Here is an 18,798-nt window from a genome sequence, read left to right as displayed (position 1 = left end):
GCAGTGCATTAATTCTCTGGCTTATAGTAGCGACTCGACTTATCGACGTTTATTTTTTACTCAAATACTATCACCTTTACAGAAAAACTGCAAGAGACAAAAATCATTTATTTTCTTCTCATAGAACTCTAAGAATTTTTTCAGAATTTTTTATCAACTTTTTAATATTGCATTTTCTTATTTTCGATAAGTCGGGCCGCTATGACCCAGCGAATTAATGCACTGTACAACTGTACGCTCGCTGCCCGTGACTGCACTTTACACACTTGGCACTCTTGGCAGTGTTGCAACTTGCGACTACATAGTCCGCGTCCGCGCTAGTCCGGCTAGTCCGCGCCCGTATGCCCGTTGGTTTACGTCGTATCGTAATCGGAGGTAAGCGGAAGCCCGCGACGCAGCGCGACACAACGCAACGCAACGCGCAATCCGTACGTGTTGTCGATACCTGTCCGAGCCGAGCGCCCTTCGCCGAGCGCGCGCAGGCGACTTCCGCTTTCGAGGCGTTGAGAGCGTCGTTTCAGACTTCAGAGACCCCGCGTTCGCGCGCGCGTGTTTCGCTGGTGTTTCGCCAGCGCAGCGGCCAGCTAACAAAGCTGAGCAAAGCAAAACCCGTACGGCGGTCGGCGGAGCACCGCGACGAGGCGGGTTTGCGCATTATGTGTTTTGGATACGCGCTTAACGCGCCTAACGCGCCGTGCGTCCCGATGGGAATGGTCGCGCGCGACTCCCGCGAGCCGTCACACGACGGTCGTGTCCCGGCGAGATAAATCGTCGCCGACCCACGGAGGAAATCCGTATACGGTCGACCAACGGTACGCGGTTCCCGTTCCTGGTGGAAGAGAACCAGCGAACTTAAGCGGCGAGTGGCGAGTGCGCCCTGCGCCGCTACGGCCGCCTCCTCCGTGTAATACCGTCTAGTATTCTCCGCGAGCCACTCGGCCAAGCGAGCTTAGCGAGCTCGCGATCGCGCACGCCTATCAGAGGACCACCGGGTGTCGTTTGGTGTCATTTGGTGTCGTTCACCGCTGTGATGTGCATCCCGATGCTTTGAGATACGGGCTCCGCACGCATATATACGTACACGTTATATACATATATACATATTATATATATATATATATATATATATATATATATCACGACAATTATACATATATATACATATACGGCCGGGCGGCGGAAGTGTTTTGCTCGATTCTTCTCGTCGCGCGCGCAGTTCGTGCGCTATACGGGTTAACACGGGGCCTTTAGATCGCCACTATCGTCATTTCGATTCCATTGACGATCTCCCGCCGAGTCGTCGGGGTCATCGGGTACGGTCCATCGAAGAAGCCAACCCGCGCTCGTATCGTCGCAGCCCGGAGACACCTCCCTGACACTTGGACGCCAAGCCTCCATCGAGCCCATCCGTGTCCCGCCCTGGACACGCTGATTCGCCCGATTCGCCCGCCACACGACGGGTTATGTTTCCCACCTTCATCGGGATCCTAGGTGAGTCCACCGTCGCGCCGGTCGTCCTACTGGATGGCACGCGTGACGAATTGCCGGCCGATATGTATCTATATTATTCCTTTTTGTGACGCTGTAAGGGATACTAGAAATAGTTTGTGGCAGCAGATATAAAGACGAGATTCCTGATCTTCAGCTACGAGATATTCTCCTGCTTTATTCTATTAGATCTTGAGTGTTTCAAGTCGAAGGAAGTTGATCGGACAATGTACATTTATCAATTGTTACTAAATTTATATATAATATTTATTTCAGAAATTTGCACAAATTTATTTCTCTATTGGAATATATTTCAAAGATGTTGTATCTTTTTTATTTATTTTTTTTTTATTGTGAAGTTTATTCTGTTACGAGATCTTGAATGTTTCAAGTCGAGGGAAGTCAATTGAACGATGTACATTTCTAATTGTTACTCAATCTATGTATAATATCCATTCCAGAAATTGGCATGAATTTATTTCTCTGTTGAATACTTCAAAAGATTTTTTTTTTTTTTTTGGAGTATTTGACATGCAATCACTGAGATGTTTAAAATTGTAAAACTCATTGCTCCATTTCAGTAATTAAGTTTATCTCTTATTGTTTGTCTTTTATCGTGTGTCTTTGATCGGAATTAATGAAGTGAACTAAGATGGATTTGTTGAGTGAATGGTGTATTAATTGTTATGAATAGGTGATTGTGTTTTGATAAATTAAATCAAGTCCAGGGGTAGTTTTTCGCAAATTTATATATTTAAGTGTAGAAAAATAAAAATAATTATTGATCGTGTTAGAATTTAAGAAACTTGAAGACAGGCGTGATCTTGGAAAAAAATTATTTTGTATTTAATAGCCATTTCAGTTTAGATTTTTAAACATATCATTTTTTTTGTTTGCTTAATAAAAAAAGATAGTATCAAAATTATGTATTTCAATTCAAAGAATATCATTTTTATTAAATGTAATGTAAATTGTTTAGTGAGAGGATACAAATATTTTGAAAAGGGAAACTTTTCTCAATGTATTCAAAATGGAAAATATTTAGAATTAAGATTTATTGCTAATTAGAGTGTAGTATTTTCTCAAATAATTTTAGTTAAGATTCCAAATAGCTTCGTCTAAGAAATGGGTACAATTACAATAACGTCCATTTCAAATAGACAGCAGGATTAAGATCAAGGAACTTTTAACTGTTCCTTTATTTTTTAGACATTCAATCGTGGTGGGAGGTGCCAAGTATAGCACACTTTTGCTCATTATTTAGAGCTGCCTTCAATCTTCTGGATTTTGATATTGAGGTATCTAATCAAATGCTAACTCTCTTATGAGTAAGCAGCGTATGTAAAGCCCATTAGTACCGCTTCAGCATTTAGGCAGCGAAACAGCTGTCATGCTTCAGCTTTAATCTTATTATTTATTGGCTTATACATCATTTTGTTCTCTTCACTTCACTATGAATACTATATGCAAAATGTGTTCCAATGTTAACGTGTAAAATTGTAGGATTTGGAAGAAGCTTTATTGACGGACGGAGGTACCGAAGGACGGCTGCTTCAGGAACTGATAGTAAAGTTACTGGAGGGTTGCTTGCCAAACGACACTCGCAATGACATCTCCACTTTTAATTATCAGATGTTTCTGCGTAGACTTTTCCGGAAAAAATGTCAAGTATGTATTAATCTCAGTGTTGGTTGCAATGTATAATTGTCAGTTGCTCCGACATTGATAAAATGTAACTAAAACGTTTGTACATTTGCACAGGAATACAAATGTGAAAATCCTTTCAACACAGACGTAGACTTTGAATTGTTACCGCTTCGTCAAAAAGTAGAAATATTACGTGCACTCTGTGACTTTAGGCTCGACGCTGAAGACGTAGTACGTAATCGATCATTGCAAATTATTACAATAATTTTACATATGCGTCTCTTAAATGACTATTTGTAATTAAATGTAAAATTAATATTAGGAGCAGTCGTTGAGCAACTTGGACTCGGATAGTCTGCGAGTCGAACCTTTGGGACATGATCGTAAGAATTCTGCCTACTGGTACTTCTACGGCACTCGACTGTACCGGGAAGATTACATTGATACTTCTAACAGTGCCTCACACAAGCAGAAAAGTAAGCCAAGAGATAAAAAGCGTAAAAAACGACGGAACAGAGTGGCGAAGGAGGAACAGGAAGAGGAAGAGAAGGAGGAAGCTAGTTTAATAAACAACGGCAACGACGGACGAGAGAGCGTTTGGCAAGTTGTTTGTTTTACCCAACAGGATTGGAGCAGATTGGTTGAAAAATTTCGTGATTCGGTAATAATTGTTCCTTTACTATAAACTAACAATAAGTTACGAATTATTGCCAAATTGAAAATAAAATTATATATTGTATATGTTTATATTTTAGGAATACGACACCGAACGCAAACTTTATCGCACGTTGTCCGAAGACTTTATGCCGGAAATACCAAAATTGTTCGATTTAAAAGAGAAACAGCAACGACGTAAGCTATTACAGCGTAATAGCTCGCGAGTGCTTCGTAGCCAGGAACCTGCTACACAGATGGATGCAGTCATGGTCAGATCCAAGATCAGAACTAAAACAACCAAAGGGACTAAAAAAGGCGCGCAAGCTTCAAAATCTTATATTAAGGAGGAGATTTCTCCGCCGTTACCGACGCCACCGGTTCAGAAAAAAGGACGGCAAACAAACAATTCTTTGGCCTCGGCTGTCGGTCAGATTGTAATTCATACTAGAGATGAAGTAGAAGACTTGGAAAAGAAGAAGGGTATCGGTAATCATGGCGATGGTAATTACGTATCTCATAATTATGGCTACAAATATGGCTATTCTTTCGGCATCGAGGAGGAAGAGCGTTGTGTCGGCATGCACAAAGTTCTTGAAAGTGTCAAAGATCACGTGGATGCCTGGCCATTTATTGAGCCTGTGGATGAGGATTATGCGCCAAGGTACAATTTCACACATATCTTAAAGTCGTGATTAATAATCACATCTGATATTAAATTTTTAATAATGTGAATAATTTTTATAGGTACTATAGTGTGGTACGTAGGCCAATGGATCTTAAAACTATGGAAGAGAAACTGGAAAATGGCTCGTATAAAAGTTTAAGTCAATTCAAACGTGATTTTCGGCTTATTGTTGACAATTGTAGGCAATACAATGGCTCGGATAATGGTTTGTAATGCTTTTATCCAATTAAAAAATTTTTTGTATCACTGGTGTTTCATTATATATATTATTATATGTCGGTAAAATTTAACAATATATTTTATATATTTCAGAATACACGGATATGGCGATTAATCTTAAAGAAGCCTTTGACAAAGCCGTAAGTCGATATTTAGAATCGGAGACATCCGATAGTGACGAAGACGCTACATCTCCTCGATCACTGGCCGGATCACCTACATCTTTATCATATCCTTCACGTCATTTATCTTCTTCGCACCATAACGCACGTAAACGTTCGAAAAAATCAACAAAAAAATCCAAATCATATAAACCTGAGAGTAAAACAAAGTCTAAGAGTAACGAAAAAGTAGACGAAGATGAAAAAAGAAATAAAAGTATTAAAGTTGCAAAGAAAAAAAGGGGAAAGAAAAAAGGTAAAAAAGTAAAAGAGGAAGAATTAGACGAGGATGAGGAGGAACAGGAAGAGCAGGAAAGTGAAGATGCAATATCTGAGACTAGTATTGTAACGTCAAAGAGAAGAAAAAACGTTGATGTAAATAGTTTACTTAAAACCAAAAAACAACCTAAGGAATCTGAAGGATTAAAAACATCTAACAAAAAGGCGAGCAAAGAACGACATCAATCGAAAAAAGATTCGGAAATTGTGCGATCTGCCAAAGAAATGAAAGAAAACAAAAAGCGAAAAGAGGATTTCGAGGAAGATTACGAACCTCCAGTAATCGCGAAAAGTAAAAGTAGAAAAATAGAAAAGAAAGAACTTGAAGAAATCGCGATATTGACAAACAATACGAAGAAGAATAAATTAAAAAAGATCGAAGTCGAAGAAAGTGACGCAGTATTTGAGGAAGACAAAAAACAATCTTCTCATGTTAAAACGAAAAAGAATCGTAAGAAAGAAAAGTCGAATTTAAAGACTGTAACCAAGTCTGATGAAAAATCCGACAAAAGTCATATAAAGCAAAAAAATAAAAAATCAAAACAAAAAGAAGAATTAAAAAATGGAGAGTTAAAAAGTCAAACCGATTCCAAAGATGTAGAATTAGAAAGTGCTTTAGATTCCAAACATACTCACATCTCCAAGAAGCTCTCCACGTTAATTGGTAATAAAGATGTAGACTCGCTCGATAGTTTAAAAGATAAGATAAGCGATAGAAGACGGGAAGAAAAATTAAAAAACGAAAAAGAAAAACAGAGGAAAGCGGGGAAAAGTGACACTCACGGTGTCCATTCAAAAAAAGTGCCTTCAAACAGTAGTACTTTCCACGACAATGATAAAGACAGTGCAAAGCGATCAAAGTCGAAGAAAAGTATGAAGGAAGATAAAACGGATGACACGAATAAGAAACATGATCCGGAAATCAGTGAAAATAAGAAAAACACTCATGCTAAACATACCAAAGGACTGGGAACAGAAGAAAACGTTACGATTCAAGCATTAAATCAAGCGACGGAGAAAACACTTCATGTAAGCTCAAGATATTATCTTCAAGATTATTTTGAGATTTTTATTAAAATACACATATGCAAGACATACGTAAACATTTTTTCAAATGTAATAGAGCTTTTTTTTGAAAATTAAATGCAATACAGGTTGTTTTTTTTTCTTTTTTTTTTCTCCACATGTCTGAATGTAAACTAAATTTTAAATTTTTAACTTTATTCTCGCCGAGATTATTTTTAATTTATATATTGATAGTTCTGTGCACATATGAAATATATTGACAAGAATTATTTCACACATTACATTGTCTATAAGATATTTCCGAACTTAGTATGCTTAATGCGAAGATTTACATTTTCTTTTGGTATTTACATTCTGTGAACTATACATTCTGATTTGATCTATTATATGCGATAGGACATTAACAAGTGGCTTGATGACGCGCCCAGACTTTCGGGTTTCTCTTCTGGTAGTGATTCGCCAGTGCTTCATACTTCTTCGATGGAATCCAATCGATCAGGATCCAAGGTCGAGGTTGCGCGAAAGAGACCAAGTTCTATCAAAATATTTAGTCCTCATGGACCGAGTCGACCGAAGAAGATACAGCGCACGATCGATCGTTTGCAACCCGGTAAAAGTAAGGGAAATTTACTTTTGAAGAAACCGCTTAATGTGCCCAGCGCTAACACCAATGATTCCGCGAATTACTCTACTAGTGATAACGATCAATCGAATAAGGATAACGATGAAGAGCCGAAACTCAGTTTAGGTACTGTGTTGAAAAACGTAGATTCCATCCAATTAATCTGCAAGAGTTTGGTATCGTCACCTAATCCTAATTTGTCGAACGACGAGGAAGAGGACCATTCTTTTACCACAATTCAAACGGCTGTTAAAGAAGAGAAAACAAATGCTAAAGAAGCTATAAAGACATCGAGCACAGTAGAGGAAAAAGAGGCGGTTCGATCTGGTGTGGAAGAAGCGCAGAAACCGAAATCCGCTACACCAAATTTGAGTGCCTGGATCAAAGCCTTTGGAGCGCCAAAATCAAAAAAGAAGGACGAAGAAACGGAAGAGGTCGCGATGATAAAAAAGGATGGGGATTCGCAGGAAGCGTTTTGTGGCAGGCAACGACGGCTGAGCACCGGTGGTAGCAGTGTTAGTGAATCGGTGTCTAGTTTCTCTCAGGAATCTCCACCGGCGCCACGTGCGGCCCATTCCCCACAGTGTCAGCCCGTAATAACTCCAACCGAACCGATAAGAGGTGCGGGATTTTATCAGGACGCACTGTCGGCTGGGAGCAGCCCCTATAACAGTCCCTACTACGCGACTCCACCGAGATACAGCGCGCAATTACCACCCACTCCATCACCGCAAAACCATCCGTTGTCCCCAGCCTATCCGTCTTACGAGCAACCACCGTCTGTCTATCCTCAGGTACACGCGCAGCCGCCGTATCAATCGCCATATCAAAAATCCTCGCCTCAAGATAACGCAGAGGCATACCCGCAAATGTCTCCGCAACGTTTCCCGCAACAGTTATCAGCCAACAATCAGAATCAATCACCCATTTATCCCCAACATTCCCCGCAAGCGATACAGCCAGTTTATCCTCAACCGTCGCCTCAGACACCACCATCGAATTACTCACAACCCTCACCGCAACAACCATCTACTCCGAATTACTCACAGCCGTCTCCACAACAGAACGCGGTCGCTAATTATTCTCAGTCTTCTCCCCAGGCGGTGACCAATTATCCGCAAGCTTCTCCACAACAGCAGCATTCCCCCTATTCACAGTCCTCTCCTCAAACACCACCGAATTACTCGCAACCATCTCCACAACAGCATTCTCCATATCCACAATCCTCGCCTCAACAACCCGCTGGTTATGGTCGTTTGTCGCCGCAACCACCGCCTGCGAATTACTCTCAATCTTCCCCTCAACCACCCAATGCGTACGCGCAGCCATCTCCTCAGCCACCAAATTTCTCTTCACAGTCATCGCCGCAAACGCATCCCGCTAACTATTCTCAGCCCTCGCCGCAACCTCCAAATTCGTATCCAACTCCGCAACACGATCGGAGTTACTCGCAATCATCGCACCAGCAAATTCAGACTTTTCCCCAGCATTCGCCGCAAGCATCATCTCCGTTCTCCGAACCGTCGCCGCAGAACAGTCCGTATTCCCAATCGTCGCCACAATCGTTGACCAATTATCCACAGTCGTCTCCCCAGCAACCGGCAACGTACTCGCATCCGCTACACTCGCCGCAGACGCCGCCAAATTACTCGCAACTTTCGCCACAACAGACATCCGGAACGGCAACAGCGACGGCGGCAGTAGCAGTAGTAGCAGCAGCAGCAGCAGTGAATTATTCGCAACCATCGCCTCAGTCTCGTAATTATCCGCAATCTTCACCTCAACAAAAACCCTTATGCAATCCTGTACAAGCACCACAACAATCACCTGGTTACCCTCAATCTTCTCCACAACAGACTGCCAATTATTCTCAGCTTCAGTCGTCGAAGAACTCGGAGGAGTACGCTGCTCAAGCCACGGTATCACCTGCGAGTTATCCTCAAGATTTCAAGCAAAATCCTTCATACATTCAGCAGTCACCTACAATATCGTCATCTGTAAATGAAATTGAACACCGGACGGAATATCTGAAGTCTAATACTACTGAGAAACCTGCGACGGGCGATCAACAGAGAAATTTTCCCGTTCAATCGGAATCATTAAACTTGAATGCGAATCATCAGATCTATCAATCGCCGAGTCAGTATCCTCCAGCGTATCCGAACAGTTTTTCTAACATCGAGCTTCAGAGATCTGCTTCGAGACACGGCGGTCAGCAACAGACACAGCAACAACAACAATCGACACCGCAAGAGTCACGGACCGGTTTCACCGAGATACAGTCACGCGGTTTCCTCGGCAAAGCACCATCCGGTAGCAGTGATCAATTACCCACGTCTGCACCAGATCAGCCGCAGTTGTTGGCATTCCAACAGAACTTGACGACAGCCCACGAATCGCTCTACCCAAGCGGCTTCCAGCCATCCGGTTACTCACTACCGCCACCAAACTCGAGGCCGGTGTATCCTAGTCCGCATTATTTCGACGCCAGTTCCAAGTCTGCTGGTGGTGGAGGAGCATCTGGTAGTCCCTCTAGCAATCCTCCTCCGATGAAGAAACGTGCGTACGAGCCGCCTCCCACCGAGTCGAATACGCGAGGTCTGCCACAGGAGAGCACAGTGACGCGTCCGAGTCAGGAGCAGTTTCCAAGTTTCGAGCCGATGATGACTCTCTCGCAACCGGAGACCGTATCGGTCAGTCAGTTTGATGGCACGCCGTTCGTCGGTGGCCTGGTCGATTCTATGGCGACCAATTCGGCGTATGCGCGGCTTAGCCTCGGTCTAGTGGGTCGGACATCAGGTAAGGAGCAGCAGCAATTACTAACGATTCCACGACCACCGCCTGGGACGAAGCCGGAGCATCTCGCCGCTTACGGTCGCAGTGCCGCGCCCGCCGAGCTTGAACAGCTTAATCTGTTACAAAGCTTGCAGGCGGCTAAAAACAGCCAGGGTATTCTCACTATATCGCGACGAGCTGGTGAAAGCGATGTGCGAGGGACTCCCATGGCCACGATAACGCCCACCGTGACGCCGTCCAAGACGAAGAGGAGCCGGAAAAGTAAGCATCCGCAACAACAGGAACAACCGAACGCGACAGTCGCGGTGACGACCGTAGCGACGACCTCCGTCGTCGCAGCGGCCGCCGATCAGCAGCAAACGGCAGGAATGCCTGCTTTCCCGCAGTACGCGACCGCATCTGCCGCGACCGCGGCCGATTCTATCAGCGCCTTGAAGACAGCCGCGGTGGCGGTACCGCCGCCCGCAGGTAGTGCCTTCAACTTCGCCGCCTCCGCCAGCGGTGCGACCACCGGCCACGCGCCGCCATTCCCTTACGACAAGGACGCTACCGCGGCGGCTGCGTTTGCCTTCCTAACGGATGAGTTTCGTAATCCGAGCAGTTATTACAACATAGCTCTGCGACAGCAGCAACAACAGCAGCAGCAACCGCAGTCGCCTATGGTACCGCCGACAGTGACCAACGCCTCAGGTCAACCGACTGCCTGCAACAAACTCAGTAATCAACCACCACCGAGAAACTATCCGTCATTCCTCCACTCGGCTGCCGCCGCAGCTGCCGCTCAGAGATCAGCAGCAGCGGCGGCATATGTCCCGCCGGTCTCCGCCTACGTGACGCCGCATGGACCCAATCTGACGGTCGACCAGGCCGCCTATCAACAATATATTCATTCGCTCTATGCCCTCCAGCCACCGCCACATCATCACCGACCATCCTGGCTTTAGCCACTAAGATCACTGCAAAATCAGTCCGTGATTCGATGATGACACATTAATCTTCTAATGGATTTTGAAACGTACCGCGACGAAAGAAGAGCGTTCGTTTGAGATCCAAAGGGATACCAAATATTAATCGAAAGTCTCTTGGCGAGCGCGCGAGAGAGCAGTATGCCCTTTTTGTCTTATCTTGTCTTTTTTTTTTGTAACTTACAAGGGACATCCTCCTCGCGACTTGTCTTTTCTATTGTTTTTTACGTAATTGACGTCATATCCGTAAGGCTCTCTACGGAATTAGGTGAATAATCGTTTGTAGATTTCTTTGACTGCAGCTTCCTTTTTACGAGCAACCGTCGTAACTCGAATAACTTTGACACTTTTACACCGTTCGTCGAAAGCGGAGAAGCTTAGCTTCAAATATGTACATAAAGGACAAGTCTACTTTCGATATAGGAATTTTTGATAGTTTTCTAAAACGAGATTAACCGGCAGGTTCAATAGCTCTAAGTCGAGATCGCTAGCGCCGAGAGTAAGTCGATTCACAAGTCGTCTATCAAAAGTTCCTTCGTGTGTAACGTCCGGGAAAACATATCCGCGGATAAATGTAGAATATAATGCATTGGATGCTTTCTCCAGCGAGATACATACGTGACACAGTGAAATTATTTCATCTTTGTTTAACAAGTTCCATACCGCCATGAGTCACTGTTGACCCATGCTGGACTTTCCATTTGATATATTTTTCACTTCTATATGAAGAAATGTAAAATAATTTCTCAAATATCATAAATGATTACACAATTATGATATATGACGAAAAATTGGGCCTTCTACTTTATAACAATTTTTTATAACTTTTTTAACTATTATGAAATATACTATTATTTTTTTAACAAATATAATAAACATAAAAATACCATGGGTCGTACAATGTGATTGAATCACTTTACATACATCGACGCAGCATAAATCATTAACATTGGCGAACAACAAGGATACAATGATTCATTGTTACATTATAGATCTGTTCTTTTTAACTTTTTAAAGTTCTTATACGGTGCTTCTTCCTTCTGTCCATGTTGGAGAGAAAAAGAGAAAAGATGAACCGTGCAAGAAGTCAACTAAAAAGACAGGCCTTATGTCACCTGCAAAACAACTTTGCTGGAAAGCACTCATTACATATTCGCGTGTATATACACGCGAATCATACATCGTATATTTATGCATGATGTATCATTACATACATTATTCGCGAATGCGTTTTCGTCTGACGTTTACCTCTACGTCGACAAATGTACGCGCGAACGAATTTTGCACGTGTTCCTCGTCGGTCTGGTGCGTGCGTATGCGTCGGGACACGGAATTATGCAATATGCAATTTTTACGTTTTGTTAATTAGCTGATTGACGGGCGTCCTCCCTCTCTATAGCTCCGCCGTTCGGGTCCATAACTCGCCGAGTGTGTCGTCTAGCCGTCGGATTTTCCGTTTGATCTTTCCGTTCGGTTCGGTAGCGAATTAATCGTCGAACTCGTAGTAGGGACTCCTGCAAAAAAGAAGCCGAAGAGAATTTTTCTGTGTATAATAATTATCGAGCGCGCTCTGTTGCTAATGTACGTTATGTAGATTACTTAGCGTCGTAAGAAATAGCACGTAAGGGAGTTAGGCTTTCTTTGTATATATATATAAAACACATATCTCGCGTAGAGGACGATGTGCTCGATCTTAAAAGGGATCTCGACGTAACGAGGGATCTGTGCAAAGACCCGGAAGGAAACTAGCATCGCTCGTGACGAGCTACATCTCGTAACGTGGAAGAGAGAGACGTGACTTTTCTGTTTTCTTTTTGTTGGAAAAGACGCATATAATAGTATAACGAGACATCAGCAGAAATATATGTGTATAAGTATGTGCGGAAAAAAAAAACAAAAACGAAATATACCGTAATACGCCGCTATCGTTGTACACCCATTAACTCATCTTTATCGTTGAGCTGAGTATCGTCGGGGAAAGAAGCGGTATTGAAACTTATAAATATATACATATATATTGTAAATGTATATTGTAAATGTATCTATGACAAATTAAAACGCAGTTTGTTACAAAATCGCGGGATCTGTACTGTGATAGCAGCTATCTCCCAATACGCGTTGAATTCCCCTCCCCTATATAGGGTGATTCATTTATCCTCTGCGCATAAAATGCTCGTTGAATAAGAAAAGTTTTTTTTATGTACATTGAAGCTTTCTTTCTCCTTATTATTACTTTACTCCGCCATTATTATTTTATTATTGTTTGTTATTGCTGACATTAGATTCTTATATATATTCAATATTTTCTGTATTTAAATGAATACTCGTTCATATTTCACAAAAAAAAAAACTGTATCAAATGCAATTAAAACAGAACAGATTTTTTTTCTTTATTACAATTTTCATGCCTTCTTTTTTTCTTACCTTGCCTCGTTAGATCTGTTTATGCTTGTTGTACTTTCCATGTCTCTCAATCATCAATTCGGATGTGTACGCGCTTGTTTGATTTCAAATGCGTGAGGTGCAGCTGAAATACATACAAATTCAATCGATAGCTGCAAAATCCAGTCGTGATGTAATAAGACTTGTATATATTTTCTTATTTCATGTTTTCTTACAACAAGGATCTAGAAACTTTACGACAAGTTCATATAATTCAGATTAAAGAATTTTCCAATTTCCAAAACTGCTTTTTCCGCTGAACGCAGTCTGTCCTACATGAGTTTACCATAAGATTCATTAGAGAAGATTAAATTTTATCCTTTTATTGTGCATTTCACGTCGTACTAATTGCATTCACGTTTTCAGTTTTCGTCATCGATTTAATCTGTATGCATACCTATACGAATCGCTCGAATTTATAAAGTTTTTAAGAATTCATATATAGAGGAAAGGCCCCTATTATGAGATACCTATTATGAGTTCATTTTGGATAAATACTAGAAGTCTATGGGTAGAATTTAAAAAAATAATAGGTCATTTGGAAGGGAATTTAATAAGCTGTAAGACAGTGTTATATAAAATTTAATTCAAATTTCATTTTTTTTTTAAATTAAAGAAATGTAAAAAATGAGCAAATCGCAAAGTCAAAGAATTGTGCTCCTAATATGAGATACCCCAAGAAATCGATAGTAAAATATAAAGTATGTCAGCAATTAAAAAAAACTTCATTTAATGTTTCTAAAATACAAACAAACATAGCCAGCATGCGCAAAAAATGAGCATGCAATAGATTATATCCAGAACTCGTCTTCAGGTAGTTGGAATCGAGCATCGCAGGAATAGCATTTGACGTTCATTTTGATTGTTCTTTTTATTATTGTACAATAACATTTATACTTTAGCAACGATTTTCACTGTGAACATGAATTATTTCATATTAGAAATACCCTGAATATCTCATATTACGATTTCCATGGTTTTACGATCATCAAATCTAACTTCTGCAATTTAGCAATTCAACATATCCCGTATTTTTCTATTAGTACGACCTTACTCTATCACTACATGAAGAATTTATTGCCAGATATTTATTTATTAAATAATAAACAAGGTTTAAAGGCTCATCTCAATGAAACTCGAAGACATCCAAATTCTAAAATCTTTTTTTACAATGACTACAGGTATGATTTAATAATAAACTTTCTACTAAATCGTTTTCAATCCAAGAGCAATAAATTTATGGTGGAACCATAAATAACGTTTATTAATTTAGCAGAAATTAATTTAGCCGCTAATCATATTAGGCACCTATCTTATAATAAGGGGCTTTCCCCTATAAAAGTTCATTTTGTAATTATTTCTTTTAAATTCTTCTTTTGGTATAAGATACCACGGACTCTTAAATTTTGATAATGATAAATAAATATTCTCGTGAAACGCGTGTGAGAAAAATTGTATATTATTCATACACGAGTATAACTTGACGTAGCGAACGAGGCATTAAATTATCGTCCAATCGTGTCTGCAAATTCCATTTGATGCTGACAGCGCTCTTGGAATTATTTCATCAAATTTAAACAAGAATAAAATGATGCTCATAAGCATTGTGAGCGCCAAGCCGTCAAATCGAACGCAGCTATCTACACGTGTCGTTCAAATAGAATACGAGAAAGTACACGACATGACGTACGGGCGAATCACTGGTCTGGTGTTATAACACAGCTGACGGTGGTGCAATCTGAAACCCTCGCTGTAAGCAAAAAAAAAACAACGAGAACGTGAATGGACACGCACGTTTAAAATGTTTGAATGTGCCGCAAACTGAGTGGAACGACGTACGGTGCGCGTCTCGTAAACGCGCGAGACGGAACGACGCTACAACGCCGGTGGCTCGCAATTCGCAACACGCAACTAGGAATATACGGTAGTACACGCATCGAGGATTGAGGAATCCTCTATTGCGTAACGGATCGACAGAGAAAGAGAGAAAGAGAGAGAGAGAAATAGAAAAAAGAAGAGTACACTCGTTAAAACACCAGACAGTCACTTTATCTGTGATTCACGCGATATCGAGTGTTCCTCGAGTGTGTGATACGCAGCTCAATACGATCACAGTAGAACGATTGGCTTATTGAATTCGTTCAAAGTACATGGGTTCGGCTGCGTCAGGTCTTAGTTGAACGTCACGCGAGATGTTGCATCACTCCGGAGCTCCGGTCTAATCCGCGAAAATCGCGTCCAAGATACGAGCAGGTACGAGTTTCATTCTCGTGGCAGGAATGATTATCCAACGACAAGCGTTGCACGTGTCTTGAATCTCTTACGTTAATTCTTCACGTTGTATTACATACAGTTCCTTAAGTACTTATCACTTTGATCAAACTTCAATTCAATCAGCTTGATAAATCAATGATAAATTCAACTCCATCATTTAGCTATAAACTGTGCTCTGAGCCAATTTCGCAAATTCATTGTCCTTGATTTTAAACTTCCTTTTCATGTGTCAACTAATTTAATCCATCCATGTTAACGAAATAATACAAATATTGCTTGATAAGAGTTAATAACTGATTAAGATAGATAGAACTGATGATCTGATCACTTTATCTATAAATTAATATTGATCAAGAAGATATGGAATATTAGTGTGAGAGTTGAGAGCAATTTCACATAAAGATATCTATTTTCTAATACTATTTAAAGCATTGTGCGATGTGCAATATTGTTTGCTCTTTTGTTATAGATTAATTACACAAGTAAAAAATATACTTCAAGTGACTATAAGTCTAAATCATGTTACAAAACGTGAATAGGGAACTAGCTCCTATAAAGTCACATTATTTTCTTTTTAATGCTGGTAAGTCCCAATTAAAACTCTTTCTAAAATCACTTTAACAACTGTTGTGAAAAACGTTTCTTGTATTCTGTACTAATTATATTTGTTTTACTTACAGCGACAGGGCCAATGGTACAATTTTTACCAACAATTGGAAAGCAATTGGGCTTCTCTGCAACAGTGGTCGGTACAATATATACAGTATTACCAATTTCTGGGCTAATTGCAAAGCCACTGTTCGGAGGTCTGGCTGACAAGTTTAAATTGCATAAAACCATCTTCTTGATATTCGAAGCTATTCTGGCAATAGCGTTTTTCTCTATTTATTTCATTCCTGGAATAGATAAGAATGCAAATGTTACTCTAATTTGCGATAAAGGTGTGTCATACTTAGAGATTTGTCCACAGATTGAATTCTCAAAGAAGGCGTTAAGCGCCGTAATATTAGAAAATATACACACTAACACAGTCTGCCAGGTGTGTATAAATATAATGTTTTACTCTATTATTCCTTTGTATCAAATAATTAATATATATGAATGTAATAATTTGTGTCCATAGTTATCTTGCAAAGGAGTATCTCATGGTTTCTTAGAATTGTCTGGCAAAAATATTTCTACGAACAGCACATTCGAGCTTGGTGCAGGACTTGAATATCAAGATTTACTTGTAAGAAATTTATTGTGGAATTTTTTTATCCGTCTGTCAGTTACAGGAGTAACTTGATATTGTGAAAAATAATTTGCAGACGAAGAACTGTGTGAATGTGAGACTACGTACGTTTCTCGATGACACTGCACATGTTCCAATATGTGGGGATCAGTTGAGAACTTCATGTACAGCAATTTGCCACAATAGTAGTGCGTTCAATCATCTTCTGCAAGAAGCTAAGGATTCGCAAAGTGATATGAAACATTCTACATATCAGTTTCATTTATTTCTATGGGCGGCTATCATCAGTTGGATTGGAATGGCTGTTGTAGTTAGCATAGCCGATGCCATCTGCTTCGATCTTCTTGGTTTGTATTATGTATTACACAGATAATATTGATAATTACGATTATTTCTACATGGTCTATGTTTCAGGTAATGAAAAAAGGAATGATTACGGAAAACAGAAAATGTGGGGAAGCCTTGGTTTCGGTATTTTTGGTATAAGTGCAGGTTACCTGATAGATCTTTCCAGCAAAGGACAATACGAAAAAGATTACACTAGTATATTTTATATTATGCTAGTGGCCATGTTCGCCGATATTTTGGTGTCTGCAACATTGAAAAAAGTACAAAAAGCTCTATGAGCTAAGAGCTAAGACTAAGCTAGAAATTTGATATTCTTTTTATCAAAAGAATCCAAAATTGGCAGGTAATGGGGCAGTATTGTTACAGAAAAATCCAGAATGCTCTGCGGACGAGCCGTCGCTATTTCGGGAGCTATTAAGCGTTATCAAAGAAGGAAGGGTATTGGTATTTGCTTGGTGGTGTATAGGCGCCGGGATGTGTACAGCAGTCATTTGGAACTTTCTGTTCTGGTACAGCGAAGATATAGCGGCCACTTCTCATATCACATGGAGTAAAACTTTGCAGGGTCTGATGACCGGTGTTCAATGTTTCCTAGGAGAATTACCCTTCAACTTTGTATCAGGCAGAGTACTGAAAAAACTTGGCCACGTTAACGTCATGAGTCTTGTGTTGCTTATCTATGCAATTAGGTGAAAAATAGATTGTTTATCTTACTGAGTGTATAATTTATTTAAATGTTACTAAAATACCGATTTAATCCCACAGATTTATGGCATATAGCATTATATCGAATGCCTGGCTGTTTTTAATTCTTGAATTGCTCCATGGACCTTCATTTGGTCTATGTTGGCCAACGATGGTGTCCTATGGTGATAAAGTGACACCATCCGGTACAAAAGCCACTATGCAAGGATTCATTGGTGCTGTTTTCGAAGGAATTGGTTAGTTTTTAGTTTGATATTTTGTATACAATCGTTTACGTATCTTTTAACTCGTTTCGACATAAATTTTTTATTCATTTTAGGAGTGGCAAGTGGTAGCTTCATATGTGGTTGGTTACTAGATTCTTACGGAGGTGTTGCAACATTGAGAACTTTTTCAGTAGGTGCTCTTTTGTGGCTAAGCGTCTTTTGGTTAATGGAACTTTTGTTGAGGAAGTTAAAAGCCTATCCGCTATATCGAGGCCATAATCGTGAGTATGTCGATATTATATATACATACATATATACTTTATTTTATATATATATATATATATATATATATATATATATATATAAGATATATATATATATATATATAAAACAAAGAAAAAGTTTAAATGCACCATTTTGCAATTCATATTAAAAATTATTTTAAAATGTTGAAAAGATGATCAAACACTATGGAGTTTGCATTGAAATTAAGATAGCGAGTTTTGTGATATCTTGTACTTTGCATGAATCTGCAGTTCAATTTGCACTTTAATGGCCATTTGTTTTTCTCTTACATATTTAACGAAAGTAATTAATAGTTTTATAATGCAATACTTCTACTGATTCTTTTTCAGATCTGGCGAATTATGCCAATCCAGATGATGCTATTCTTATGACAATAAGTCAAGAATTACAAACTTATTAGTTTAGGACAATTTTATAATATTATAATTTTATAATTTTATATTTTATCCATATATTTTCATTGATAAATCAATGAAAGAACTATCGCACGATTGAAATCAAGCAAAGTTGATTTTTCACTGCATTTGTACAAATGAAAGAAATAGTTGTCTTATCGTGATACTTTGTCTTTTTGTAATATTAAAAAAAAATCAGTATTATATATACCATACAAAAATGTAAATTATGTCACGTCATTATCACCGTAATATATACTTTTTTTAGAACTACGTAGTGCATTTCTTGTTAGATATATTTACCTTCGTGTTTTCACGGATAATAATCACATAATAGAATGTT

General features: G+C 39.8%; 2 protein-coding genes and 1 long non-coding RNA gene across 6 annotated transcripts; 2 read left to right on the top strand and 1 right to left on the bottom strand.

The window, feature by feature from the left end:
* Positions 1-151: 151 nt before the first annotated feature.
* Positions 152-12,944, top strand: LOC105149475 (uncharacterized). Of its 2 annotated transcripts, XM_087406096.1 has the most exons (9): positions 152-1,491; positions 2,698-2,786; positions 2,992-3,156; positions 3,250-3,366; positions 3,458-3,796; positions 3,891-4,453; positions 4,537-4,682; positions 4,790-6,165; positions 6,559-12,944. In XM_087406096.1, exons 1-9 carry the CDS (start codon positions 1,464-1,466, stop codon positions 10,522-10,524), a joined length of 6,789 nt encoding a protein of 2,262 aa, XP_087262222.1. In that variant the 5' UTR covers positions 152-1,463; the 3' UTR covers positions 10,525-12,944. The 2 variants fall into 2 exon arrangements, with proteins under 2 accessions (XP_087262222.1, XP_087262223.1); XM_087406097.1 differs by lacking the exon at positions 2,698-2,786 and having other exon boundaries at positions 157-1,491.
* On the bottom strand, positions 11,397-14,819 carry LOC147909739 (uncharacterized). 2 transcript variants are annotated; one of them, XR_015545073.1, is made up of 3 exons: positions 14,678-14,819; positions 12,970-13,072; positions 11,397-12,059 (listed from the first exon to the last, which is right to left on the bottom strand). It is a non-coding gene; the product is annotated as an uncharacterized LOC147909739 (long non-coding RNA). The 2 variants fall into 2 exon arrangements; XR_015545074.1 differs by lacking the exon at positions 14,678-14,819 and adding an exon at positions 14,457-14,543.
* Positions 14,698-18,728, top strand: Sugb (Sugar baby transporter). 2 transcript variants are annotated; one of them, XM_011061921.2, is made up of 10 exons: positions 14,698-15,240; positions 15,731-15,844; positions 15,942-16,300; positions 16,385-16,492; positions 16,572-16,842; positions 16,910-17,103; positions 17,210-17,532; positions 17,609-17,784; positions 17,868-18,035; positions 18,390-18,728. In XM_011061921.2, exons 2-10 carry the CDS (start codon positions 15,781-15,783, stop codon positions 18,458-18,460), a joined length of 1,734 nt encoding a protein of 577 aa, XP_011060223.1. In that variant the 5' UTR covers positions 14,698-15,240; positions 15,731-15,780; the 3' UTR covers positions 18,461-18,728. The 2 variants fall into 2 exon arrangements, with proteins under 2 accessions (XP_011060223.1, XP_011060224.1); XM_011061922.2 differs by having other exon boundaries at positions 17,868-18,039.
* The last annotated feature ends 70 nt before the right edge of the window (positions 18,729-18,798 follow it).

The sequence above is a fragment of the Acromyrmex echinatior genome, chromosome 5 (genome assembly GCF_024713525.1).
Source record: "Acromyrmex echinatior isolate Ae372 chromosome 5, ASM2471352v2, whole genome shotgun sequence".
Lineage (NCBI taxonomy): Eukaryota > Metazoa > Arthropoda > Insecta > Hymenoptera > Formicidae > Acromyrmex > Acromyrmex echinatior.
The sequence above is the reverse complement of the archived record's forward strand: the minus strand, read 5'-3'. Positions and strand labels throughout refer to the sequence as shown.